Raw genomic sequence first — 13,687 nt, forward strand, 5'->3', positions numbered from 1 at the left:
TCTTAATAACATTGCTAGAGTTTATGCATTATATTGAATATGTACTTTCTGTTGGAAAAGATTATGTTTAGAAAGTTTCCTCTAAGACGAAAACTTCCATGTGAATATAATTTAAAAATAATTAAATTGCTATTTAGTTTCTGGGGTGTAACATAATGTTTGAGAGGCAATTTTTACTATGTATTAATCTGCGAGAAAATGTAATATCTGAATCAGAGATTTCTTATTTAAAAAAGTCAGATTACAGAATATATCAAACATATGCATACTTAACGCAATTCGTAAAGAAAAACTTTTTTATTTTATTTTTTTCATAATAGTGAATTTTGTTTAGTTTCAACTTAAATATCTTTATGTGATCCAGACTGAATCCCAGAAGTTGATTGTTATACGTGCACTAGAAGATGGCATCCTGGAAGGAAATGAAACATTTACCATTCAGCTAGTCTCTGCTGGTGATGCAGAAATATCCCCTGTAAATGGTAAAGAATTAATTAATTACGTTGTATTTTGAGACACTTTGTACAACAATTCTAGTAAGTCTGCTTGTATTATTTTAGTCTGCAGTACCTAAATATGTTGTGTGCAGTAGATAGCAGTTTTGAAATGTCAGTCTTTTTCTCGTAAGTTGTTTACTTGTCTGAAGAAATCAATGAGAATTTTAGGTCGTAATTTTTCACTCTAAATTAATTGTTGGTACAGACTTTTGTGTTCAGGTGTAAAAAAAACAACAACAACAATAAACAAACCACAGAAGAGTTAACATTGTGCAAAAAGAACCTTTTAACAAGAGGAAGCAACAATCAAAATCAGCTTCAGACCTGTAAGAAACTCGGATTAGTTTCATTTGTAAGGGACCATCAAGGGTGGTCATCTAGTGGAAAACCCTGCTAAGGGAACAGGAGACTTTTCAATTAGGTCAAGTTGCTGTGGGCCTTATCCTATCAAATTTTGCAGATGTCCAAGGATTCCACAGAGTCTCCTTAAAATTCACAACATTTTCAAGTTAGCTCTCTGTTGTAATTTTTTTTTTATTTACTGTAGAAGCTATGTTCTTTTCACAGGTCAGGCAACCATCATTATTATGGGTGATGAAGGAGCTTCTGGGGTTGTTGGGATAGCCCATTCATCCAAGCACGTTCTGATTGGAGAACCTTCTGCAAATTACAGTGGAACTGCTCTTATTAGGTGGGTACATCACTTATTTTTCCAAAGAAAGGACAACAGTTCAGTTTGAGAAGCTGTGAGACTCCACATTTGGCAAGCATTTCTTGAGAGCTGCATTTCATTATCACTTCTAAAATGAGAACTATTTTTAAAGTTAGATGTGTGTTTTTAAAGGAGGGCAGAATATGCTGTGTATGTGTCAAGTCCGTTCACTGTGATTGGGGAGCCCCAAATATTATTCTTAGTCTTCAAATTATTTACAAATTTAATTCATTAAATGAAAAAGAAAAAAATATTTCTAATTGAAAGAAAGGAATCAATGACATTTAAAGATTAATTGTGCTTTTCAGGGCTGGTTCCTGTACCATTTTTTGGTGTTTTGCTGTGATGGTTAGCAAAACCAAAGTGGTAACTTGTGTTTTAGTTGAAACAAGGTACAATTATTTTGCTACAGTCAGTCAGCCGAAAACAGGAGAAAGAAATGAAGATGTTACCATATCTTCGGAGACTTTATTGCAGCCTTTCAGTGCTTAAAGAGGCTTGTAAGAAAGATGGAGAAAGACTTTTTAGTAGGGTCTGTGGTGATAGGACAAAGGGTAATGGTTTTGAACTGAAAGAGAGCAGTTTAAAATTATGTATTAGGAAGAAATTCTTTACTGTAAGGGTGATGAGGCACCCGAAAAGTTGTCCAGAGAGCAGCTGTGGCTGCCCCAGCCCTGGCAGTGCGCAAGGCCAGGCTGGATGGGACTGGGGGGCAGCCTGGGCTGGTGGGAGGTGTCCCTGCCCATGGCAAGGAGGTGGAACTACGTGATTGTTAAAGGTCCCTTCCAACCCAAACCATTGAATGTTTCTGTGGTTCTACTGAAAAAGGAATATGAAACTTTCCCCCGGTAGAACCTCAAATATGAGCAAAACACCAGCTTCTCATGCTGCCCTGAGACACATGAAAGATAAAGGGATGCTTTGTGCAGCAGTAGTTGTGCCATATAGATCATATTAGGTATAGACGATTTTTTGCCATGACTTAGTTAACTGATGTCATGAACAGGATTAGGCTTTAGGTTTTTAGAGAACCAGCACACAGCAGTCTCACTGTAGTATTCTAGTGTTGTAGTGGGTATTCTACCCCTTAGAAACAAATTGCCTGGGGGCATTACCTTTCAGTCCTGTTTTGCTTCTGCTACGCACAAGTGTTTCTCAAAATGCACAATGGAACAAATAACATTCAGTTTTCAGTCCCCATCTTTGGGCTCTAAGTGTGAGGAAACTGTCGTGCTCTCTGTAAATACACAGCTTAAGATGCCTTCCAACATAGGGAAATAAAACAGAACTGCAGAAATGTTCTCTCTCTGAAGAGAGAATTGTAATGTGAGCTATCTTAACAGTGAGCTGTCACATTAGAACTCATCTTCACAGTGCTAATAGCATTTCAGTCATGCACAACAATGTGATACACTGTCTGTCTCTGGATTGAATATTAACTATTAAAGGTAGAAAATAAAATCTGTGTTTGTGTTCTTACCTGCAGCCTGACACGTGGCCCGGGAATTTTTGGTGAGATCTTAATATATTGGAATATAACACCTCCTCATCATATGGAATTTGCTGAGATATCGGGGACCTTGACAATGCAAGACAGGCAGTCTGCAGCCGTTGTTCTCATACAGGTATGTGGGAGCTTTTACATGAGCAGCTATTTTGAGCACTTCCTTTAATTTAGAGTAACTTGGTTAGAAACTAATTATAAATCTCACCCAGGAAATAGTTTAAATACTTCTAGCTTTCAGTATTTTTTCGCTTTAGGCTGTAGATGACAACCATCCTGAGGAGAAGCATCACTACCAGTTTCAGCTAACCGGAATCAGTGATGGAGCACTCATAAATGAATCCAGCAGCAAAGCAAATATCACAATGGCTGCCAGTGATTTTCCTTATGGAGAATTTACATTTTCAAGGGAATTAATGCAAATAACAGAAGAAGAAAAATGGGTATTAGATTAAAGTTCCTTCATATGTAAAATATGCAAAGATATCAGTATTCTTGCTATTTTCTAAAGCTAAGCTTTTGAAGAAAAATAAATCAACAGTTACCTGCGTTTATCTTAGCACAGTCTCCTTGATGGTCATCTGAGGTTTTGGGAGAATTTTAATAAATCTGAGAAAGACTGCTGTCTACTATATTGCATATACTCTGTATTTATTAAAGATAGATATTGTTATCTATCAGAATCTATTGAAAATATGCCTTTAGAACAGTCTTCTAAAAGCAACTGTAACAGAAGAGCAAAGCCTTTTTTTTTTTTTTTAATAGTGCCTTTTTCCCCTCAGGTTAACATCACTATTGTGCGTTCCAGGGGATGCTATGGCAGAGTGCATCTTTGGTTTCAAATAATAAATGGGACTGCAGAGGAGGGAATTGATTTCACTCCCATGGTAAGGGAGTTGTTGTTTGAACCAGATGAGGACAGTAAAATGATTGAGGTTGAAATTCATGATGATGACATTCCTGAAGGTCCTGAAGACTTTTCAGTGATGATTACCAAAGTGGAAGTCGAAGGAAGGTAAAGATAAAACTCCCCGTTGAACACGAGGTCAATGACAAACAGAAAGGCATGCTATATGTGGGATCTCATCTAGCTGTCTAAAGTCACCACTGGTATCCAGCTGTTTTACTGTAAAATTTCATAAGACAGATCATGATAGAAATGATTATCTCAGTTTTCTCAACATTAGCATAAACATTTTGTTGATTGAGATTAACTAAAGGTAAAAGTCCATATGTTGCATCCATTCCATGAAAAGTATGCTTTGTATATTTTAAAAGGTACGGAAACAAGTTTTGACAAGATTATCATACACACTGTGATAAGAAAAATATGATTGTTTAATTGGGATATGCTTATAAAGTTACAAATACAATGTGTGGTTTAGAAATACCAGAAAGAATATCTTCTACCAAAAGAGAAAACACAAAAAATACAATGCTACATCTCAAGCAGATATAACAATATGGGACTTTCAGGTCTGCATGGTAAATACATTTCTGTTTGGTTTCTTTTTACTTACTATGTAGTTCATCATCTCTTGCATCCTGTCAAAAATATAAGTGATCATTATTTAAAATAAAGCACCAGATATGGTGTTTCTTCCCAACCTGCAATACTTGTTGTAGTAAATCAGAATAAGTGAGCATTAAGATAACTCTCACAAAGTTGCATGATAAAAAGACAGTACTGCCATATGTGGCTGAAATTACATTATCATATTCCTCAGGAAGTTGATGCTTAAAATCATATATTTGTACCTGTAACTATGAAGTCTAATATTAGAGTAAGTATATTTGTCATTCATGGAATTCCCAGGTTTTGATACGACTTTTCTGTCATATCTGAAAACACTATTGGGCTACTGTAATTTCCTATTTTTGAATGACTGATGATTTGGAATTTCCACATTGCATATGAATTCCAGTAAATATGCAGTGTCTGGAGTTGCTGTATATCTCACTTCATATGCATGAATGAAAACTAAAGCCCCTATATTCATGATGCAGTAGACTCTTCTATGTGTGAATATGTTACCAGGAATAAAAATGCACATGTGGCAAGTTGTCACTGCGTGGAATTCCATTGGCGTGCAACTAAATTTTGTAGAGCTCTGGCCCTTTAGCTTTTTAAATTTATGTTTCTGTAAGAAGTTGTATTAATATTTTGTATTAACAGTGACTGTATTAGGAAAGATTATCAAAGTCTTGGATTCCAACAGACATGTACATACACAGTGCATTGTGATAGCCGTGTCATAAGATAGCAATGGGATTGACCTTTGCAAACAATTACCAGTTAAGTTTTTCCTGATTCAAGATCTTAATGCTTCATTTTGAAAGCACGCTGTCATGTGTAATGCGTAGATGTCACTAATAGCTAATCTTTGCTCAGATTGTGAGCTCATTAATATTTGCTAGAGTTTCAAGTTGCATGAAGTACAAATAGAAAAAAAAGATAAAATGAGAAATAAAAAAATGAAATATATATATCTGGAAATAAACTACTATTTTTAGATATATAATAGTTTGAGAAGATGTGCCCAAAAAGTCTTCAGTGATTGCACTCGGAAAGCAGAAGTATTTGTGGTAATCATTAAATTGTCATACATGCATCTTAAAACTTTAACATGATTTGTAATTTTTCTTTTATTTTATTTGCTATGTTCTTGCAAGTGGATTTGATTTTACCATAAAAGAAAATGGTCTACAGGTGGATCAACCCCCTATAATAGGAAATATCTCCACAGTACGAGTCACTATAGCAAAAAGTGACAATGCAGAAGGCATCATAGAATTTGATCCACAGTACATCCATCTACAAGGTAGGTTTACCTTAAGTTTTCAGTGTAGCTTAGAAGATAAGCCTGTGACCAGGTCACAAATTTTTGAGTTACCTTTCAACATCTACCCTGAGTTCCAATACAAACTATATAACCATCTGTAAATAAATTCTTGAGTACTTTTTCTTCATACTTTCTGTCACTGTAAAAATAGTAAAAGCATGACTGTGCAGATTTATTTACTTTTTTCACTTATGTACCTGGGGCAATAAATTTGAGAGTGAGGGGACAGGAGGAAAAGACCACCACACATTTCATTGTTTTTCATCATAAGAACAGAGTTGGTCTCCTATGACTCATTGTATTCTCAAGTTGCATCTGGGACATTCAACACTAATGCTGAAACTACTTTGGTATTTCTAGGTGGAAATTACTATAGGAAGTTATAAACATTGCTTCACTTACATATTTCTTTATTTATATTTTCATTAAAAATTTATAACTAATGTGACTTGATATATATGCCTATGAACAACAATTGAAACCTGTATATTGCTCCCTTGAAGACGGTAAAAACATGTAAGAAATGAATTGACCTTTCATATCAGCAGTAATAATTTCATTCCGTATCAGTATTCTGATGGGTTCTTAACTTAGCTCCATTTCAGGTTGCTTTTGAATATTTCTTACAAACCTAAGCTATTCCCAAGATGGTAGTCTCTCTGCTTAATTAACTGTTTAAAAACTGTTTGAAGTGTTGTTCATTTATCACATTGAGTAGACTTTTCCATAATCCCAAAGATTTGCTTTTACATAATCTTTGAAGATCAAATGAGTGACTATAGTATAATAAAGTACATTAAAATGTAATATTTTCTTTTAAAGGAACAGTAAACTGTCATTTGTACAAATGAGGTTATAGCAGAGTAAAACACTTTTTTTTTTTTCCTATTACTGATTTGGTTGTTAGAAGATACTTACACTAACTTTAATCACTGACTAAAAATTTGAATGGGAAAAATGTGTGAGGAAGTTTTTAGAACATAAACCTCATTTCATCTTGATTAATGAAGCATGTGCTACTGTGCTACAAGAAACATCTGCTTGCTGCTATTAAAGTGGTGTTAGATGTGCTGTATTCAATTTTCAAAAATAATGCTCACAGTAGCTTCAGAAAATCCTGGTTGTGAGTACTGAAAGGTAAATGGACTTCTGTACACAATACTTAAAGATTTGATATCACATACCTGTGATAACTTTTTATCTCAATTATGCTTGCAGTGGAGGAAGATGCTGGAGTAATCATGATTCCTGTTGTGAGGAAGCGTGGAACTTATGGCTATGTAACAGCTAATTTTCTTTCTCGAAGCATTTCTGCACTTCCCAATGGTATTGACTATTTAATCCACAATAACTCTGTCACTTTTAATCATGGCCAGAACCAGACTTTTATCTACATCTCTATTATTGATGATGAAGTAAGGTAATTAATTTTTCTGATGTTTATTTTACTTTTCTTTTTAGAAGTCTTATTTTTTTTTTAATGAGCAGTATGCTTACATGTAGAATGGGAATTAAAAAGCAGATTCATAGAATAGAATGTATTGCTGCAGTGCTTCAATGCTGAGAATGCAGTGCTGCAGCAAATTGCTGTAGTGCTGAAAAAAAGTGTCTAAATATAAAAGGAAAAAAACTATTACTAATGTTTCATAGTTCGTGTAAAACTTTATGCAAAACCAAGACATTTCGTTACATTATCTGTATTATTAGGTACTGAATAGAATAGTACTGAATAGAATAGTACTACTGTGAATAATAAAATATTTTTCACTGCTTTAAAAAAAATCAAAACAACACATTAATTTAACATGAATAGGAAGAATGTTATTTTTATATTTCAGATACCACTGTTCTGTGCAAATGGGAAGAATCTTCTGTTGCATGTGTACAGATTTGACTTATGTATATCTTCAAACAGATCCAATTGGATGTCTAATTGAATTACTAAGTATATTTTAACGTTTTTTTTATTGGATACCGAATAATCTCTCCCTTTTTCCTTTTTTTTTTTCCTTTTTCCCTTTTTTTTTTTTTTTCCTTTTTCCTTTTTCTTCTTTCCATACAGTGAATTTGCAGAGCAATTTGAAATCCAGCTCACAGGAGCCACTGGTGGAGCAGTCCTTGGGCTCCACCTAGTGAGCCAGATCACTATTGCTAAAAGCGACTCCCCCCAGGGCATTGTCCGATTTCTCAACCAAAGTCGAATTACTCTTCCCAATCCTGATATACCCATGGTAGTGTCCCTGGTGCTGGAAAGAACTGGAAGATTGTTAGGAGACACACAGGTAGGCCCTCACTGTCAAACACTCTGGATGCTTTTCAGTCACTAGGTCAAAAAACTCTTGCGTTTTCCTTCAAAGGCTTGTGACTGATTTGTGGTGGGATAATTCCTGCTTTTCTTATGCATTTATTGTAGTTGCACTATAACAGAAAATGTAGTTAAACTTTTCTTCTTCTATTTCTCCTTCTCCTTTTTTTTTTTTGGTCTCTTGAGCTTTGTTTTAAACTAGCTTCTAACCCTGCCAAAAGTATGGTTAATTTCACACACAGGCAATTTCTTTTAATTCAGTTGAATCACTTCATAAAGCAGGTCATTTTTTTCAGTAAATTGTTTACTATGAAATTTCTAGTGTTTCTTTTTTTTTTAACTCTTTCCCAGACCACTGGCAAAGAAAGGTATAAACATGAACTAAGGTAGGTCTTTCACAGTCTTGGCAAATGACTGGAAAATTGGCATTAAAGACCATGAGCTCTCCCTCTTCCCATGTAAAATTTACCAGAGTCTTCTTTGTCTTTTTACTGGAAAATAAATTTGAGAAAGCAGGAAAGCAATGAAAATGACCAAAACAAAAATAACGTTAAAGTGTTGAATATGAACTCCTCAAAACCAAATCTAATTACAGGAAAATTCAAAAATACTAGCTTTTAATCAGGCTGAAAAAGTATGGATAATCATTTGAGGAATTAAAAACTTCTTGCAGATTGCTAAGTAAATGCTTGTCATTTTAGGTCTTCATATCCCATTTCACAGGGAATGAGTACACACTTGGGGAGCTTTGCAAAACAATCTGGAAAGAGAGAAATAGAAACTGGCCAGTATATTTCCCATTATGTAGTAAAGAAATTTCAGTTTCTCTTCTTTTCTAGTTACTAATATTTAAAATTTCATAAACTGGCATTGTAGAAATCTTTCACAATTTCCTTTTCTAATTTTTTGCATTTATTTTTCTAAAGGATTGTGTGATTTCCCACAAGCAAATTATTAGTAACAGTATTAGCAACAAAGATATAAACATAGCTATTTACCAGATTCAGGATTTTTTTTTGTCGCTTATGGTACTCATTCATTTCTCCCCCTTGGGGGGCTACTATAATATATCACCACTCTTAATCTAGGACTGATATCTTCCACAGATTAATTGGGACATTTTAGGACCCAATTCAGAAGAAGTTTTATCTCCTGTGAATAATGACATTGGTGACCCTGTGAATGGATCATTTTATTTTGGGGAAGGAGAAGGAGGTCTGAGATCTATTAATCTACAAATCTATCCTCATGAAGAAGTTGAAGTTCAGGAGATATTTGTTATTAGACTGAGCCTTGGGAAAGGTGAAACAGAAATAGATCCTAAGGCAAACAACGTTACACTAATAGTAAGTCATTATTGCTTTGCTTTTTTTCTGAGACCTCTGTTGATACTGGTATTTATCCTGCAAAACTTTTAAAAATTAATCATACCAGTTGCATTGTCTGTCATTTGGCTTTCTTGTCCCTTGTACTACTCACATGTATCGTTAAGGCTTTCGTTGTTAAAGAAGAAGAAAAGAAAAAGTAAATAATCTATCAGTAATAATTGGTACATAAGCCCTGACCTGGCCCTCTTTCTTGCAGAATTTTGTTGGAGCATGGATTGGGTCTTCATTCCTAACTGTCAGTGTGTTCCCTTTTTTGCCCTCTACCTCTCCTATAGCTAGCTTGTGTAAAAGAAATGGGAAAATCACAGAGCAGGACAGATAGGCAGAAGAGACGTATGTTGGAGAAGGCAGAGGAGATGTCAAGGGCAAATACTTGCTCTAGGGATACTGCAGTTAAGGAAATATTGATGAGACTTCTTACAGAAGTCAGAAAAAAAATCTTTCCTATAAACTGGACTTATTTGTTTTTCTTGTCTGTAGAGAAATGTATTGATGCAATTAGCTCCTGTTTCCACACACTCTTCATGTTCTCTATCAGGGGCCTAGGTTTTTTCCTCAGAATGGAGTGTTTCACCCTGCATGCCATTGAATTTTCTTCTCAGTAGGCACTGATGTTTGTGCAGAGCTAACCCAGGGCGAACCACCTCGATTCTTTACATAGCCTTTAGGTCTGGCAGAACTACATCAGTGTCGTGAGAACACAAAACCGATCAAAGTGACTGCTACTCGGGTTGCTGGTTCTGTATATATACTGTTCCCTCCATTTCTCTTCAGGTCTTTCGAGGGCAGAGGGCAGCCTTAGAGGGCACACTGGATTTTTAGTCCTTTTTTGAAAGTTTTTATTCGCAGCAAAAGTTTCAGAATAAATTTGCAGCAAGGACTTCTCATAAGTATACCTGTCTGCTTTTGTCATTTGTTTCCATCAATCAGGTTTGGGCAGGTTTGCTGAAAACTGAAAAGGGGATGTGTGGTTTTTCTTCTGTGTCTTGCTCCAGGAGATATGTTTTCCAAATCCTTTCAAAATTAATTTACTCTCAAATGTATTTAGATGATTTTTAAAGTACAAGTTATTTATAGTTGAGTGAGGCTCAACTTAGTGGATAGAATCATCACTGCCATTTGTTTTCATATGAAGCTTCAATTAATTAAAGCCCAAGCTTGCCTTTTTATTGACAACCTCATATTTTGACTCCTGCTCAGTTTAGAGCCTTCTCAGAATTCTCCAGGTATCACTGTAGGATCTTCTCACAGAAGAGCGACTGCTTCATGTGCATGTGAGTGCGTGCATGTGAGCTTGATATCACTCCTTTCTGATACCCTGATGGTCCTGTCTCTGTCTGGTTTTGTTGTCGTTGTTCTCCTCACAGTCTCTATTCTAACTGCTACTGTATTCTTGAATCTTAAGAGAGAAAACTCTTTACCAAGAGCTAGTAGATACATGTCCTGTAGAACCTGGCAACAAAGATCTTAATGACTTGAGCAAGAATATAACTCAGTCTACATTTCTGATTTTTTGTTTGCTTACTTGCTTTTTTACAGATACAGAAGTTTGGTGATCCTAATGGAATCGTACAGTTTGCTCCTGAATCGTTGTCTGAGAAGAACTATACAGAGCCCTCGGCAGTGGAAGGGCCACAAAGTATACCACTGTTTCTCAGACGAATTCAAGGCACTCTGGGAAACATAACGGTACTCTTACTCTTATTGTTTTCCTAATAACCAGTACAACCTGAAATCATCAGTATGAACATATGGAGGACAAAAGAAATGATTTTTCCATGCCTTTCAATTGCTTGTTGCTCAAATTCATTTTTGAAGGGCTCTCTTGTCGACTGACTTTAGCAAGGGGCTCAGATTCAGTACTTGTGGTTTGGAAAGTCAGATTCAGTCTCCTCACTGATCAAGAAAAAAGAGAAACAGTAATGCAATGCTTGTCTCTCTCCTTTGTCTGTCTCCCCTTGTGCTTTTGATGGGAGGACAGAACAGAACACACTTTTTTAGTAAGCTTTCTTTGAGACCCTCACAATTTACTTTTTTTCCAGCTGTACTTAAAGGTAAGAATGGACTTTTTTGAACTATCACATTGTTACTTAACTAAATTATTTTAGAAGTCTGCATTTTAACAAGTTTTTTTTTTTTTAATCATTATTTCAATTAATAAAAGCATCTGCTGTGTTTAACGAGGACTCTTGACCTCTTTCTGATGTGAGGAGTCTTGAAGGGAGGAAAAACAGCAGGGCTATCATGGTGTAAAAATAAAAATAATTTTTGAACACTGTTCAGAGATTCTACAGAATTTTAAATAAATCTTCTGAAGATACACAAATGAAAAAGTTATATTTTTAGAGAAACAACACACACTCCTTTTGCAAGACAACCTGTATGTCTCTTTCTGTGTATATCTAAAACAATTTCTAATTTATCTACTTAAAGCCAATCTGTTCCATATCCTCTCTATTTTGAATATTGAATGTGAAAGTTTCTGATTCTGTGGGTAATTTTGTTTTCTCCTATTTTGTTAATTTTTTAAACTCTTTTCAGGTTTACTGGGAAATACGTAGTGAATCTGACATCACGGGTGACTTTCTTATGACAGAAGGATCTGTTGTCATTGCTGACCAGCAGAGTACAGCTGAGATAATTATCTACCTGTTACCTGATGATGTTCCAGAACTAGATGAGAGCTACACAGTGCAGCTGATTTCAGTAGAAGGTGGAGCAGATTTAGACCAAGACAGAAGAACTTCAAAGATCAATGTTTTTGCAAATGATGATCCCCATGGGGTGTTTGCGTTGTACTCTGATCAGCAGTCAGTATTAATAGAGAGAGATCTCAATCGGTATATTCAGATTAACATAACTCGGCATGCTGGGGCATTTGGAGAAGTGGTCAGTCAGTACCAAATCTTGTCTCATCACAAAGAAGCACTAACTGCACCTGGGGATGAGGAGGGATACCTTGCCATAAAAGATGGTGCCAGCTTTGGAGTGAAAAGAGTGCCAATAAGCAGCCAGGTCTGTATTATCCTTTTAGATTATTTGATATTTATTTTTTACTGTTGTCTTAATCACAATACAAATCTGTAATAAGATGACTAGACTCAACAGAATCCACTATGAAGAAACATCAAAGAAGGTTTTTTAATATTATGAATTTATGCAATAGAGATGGAGTTAAATATCATATTTTTACATAATCTTACAAAATCACTATGGTGCATATGTTCATATATTCCTTTTTTCCCTCAATCATTGATTAGCACTATTATCACTTCAATATTTTATTATTATATGCATCCAAATACTTTCTTAAGTTTCCATTTTGGATTGTCAGTAGTGATCTGGTGGTGCTGACACATGAAGCAGCAGATATGTTATCTTCAGTTCTCTGTGTTTCCAGTTAGTTTTTTATTATTACCATTTTACATCCACACTGTGGTGAATCGTAAGGATTAAAATCAAGCTGAGGCCCACTAAGTCAGTTACAATTTATTAAAATGGCAATAGTTGCTTTACAAATTCACAGTCTAACAAACTGCTGATAATCACATTCACAACATTGATGTTTTATCTGTAGTTCTTTTGAGAAAGGTAATCAATAAAATGCTTGTCTTGAAAACACAGCTTTTGTATGCAAGTGGAATAAAAGAGGCACATCAGTCTGCTGCTTAATTCTTTGAAGTGGTGGATCTCATGTTTTAGTGGAATTAAATTTATACCTTTTTATTTAAATTCTCTCTTTCAAAGGCATTTCTTTTACTGGGCTTGAATTTTACTCTGGAACTGATTAATGTAAGTCTGGTTAAGGGAGGTGCCAAGGATGTGCCTAAAATATTAGAAGAAGCAAAGTCAGCTGTTCTGCTTATTCCTGAGGAAGCTGCCAATTCAGAGGTCAGTATGACATTTCAGGCTAAAGTATGGCATAGCTACCACACTGCATTACAGAGGATAACTGCTGTGAGGATTCAGTTGACACCATGAAGTTTTTGTAATTGCAGCCAATTTAATGAGCGACTTTTCCAGTTATTACTTATACTATGTGTTAAGATTTCTGGAAATGTTTTTTTAAATCCTTATACAAATTTGTTAGTACTGCTTGAAAATGTCTCTTCATCTATTAGTTTTGATATATATTTTTAAAGCTACAGTAAATAATGTAAATATTATGGTTAATTTGTATTATTGTTTATATGAAATGGAAGTTCTGAGACTTAAAGGAAAAAAAACTAATTCTGGACAATGTTTTCCTTTAAGTACAGCTGCCCAAAATTAGATTACGGCATGTATGCAGTAGTATGTGCAAAAAGAGGTGGATGTCATGCTGTTTTTTAAAGCAGTTGACAATACATTTGGCTAATCTCTGAGAAATTCTGCTTCCGGCTACTTTATATGATAGTGAAAAAAGAGAATCTGTGTATTCTGATATAGTGTATATGTT

General features: G+C 35.1%; 1 protein-coding gene across 14 annotated transcripts in view; it reads left to right on the forward strand.

The window, feature by feature from the left end:
- Positions 1-13,687, forward strand: part of ADGRV1 (adhesion G protein-coupled receptor V1) — a 289,971-nt gene that overhangs the window by 102,901 nt on the left and 173,383 nt on the right. For all 14 annotated transcript variants that reach the window (XM_080573059.1, XM_080573054.1, XM_080573063.1 and 11 more), the window contains 12 exons: positions 365-482; positions 1,065-1,188; positions 2,696-2,834; positions 2,971-3,156; positions 3,496-3,728; positions 5,387-5,535; positions 6,775-6,976; positions 7,619-7,838; positions 8,968-9,207; positions 10,789-10,938; positions 11,791-12,264; positions 12,997-13,140. In XM_080573059.1, coding sequence (XP_080429185.1) covers positions 365-482; positions 1,065-1,188; positions 2,696-2,834; positions 2,971-3,156; positions 3,496-3,728; positions 5,387-5,535; positions 6,775-6,976; positions 7,619-7,838; positions 8,968-9,207; positions 10,789-10,938; positions 11,791-12,264; positions 12,997-13,140 — 2,379 coding nt within the window. The remainder of the gene's footprint in view (positions 1-364; positions 483-1,064; positions 1,189-2,695; positions 2,835-2,970; positions 3,157-3,495; positions 3,729-5,386; positions 5,536-6,774; positions 6,977-7,618; positions 7,839-8,967; positions 9,208-10,788; positions 10,939-11,790; positions 12,265-12,996; positions 13,141-13,687) is intronic.

The sequence above is a fragment of the Anser brachyrhynchus genome, assembly GCF_964034855.1.
Source record: "Anser brachyrhynchus genome assembly, chromosome: Z".
Classification (NCBI taxonomy): domain Eukaryota; kingdom Metazoa; phylum Chordata; class Aves; order Anseriformes; family Anatidae; genus Anser; species Anser brachyrhynchus.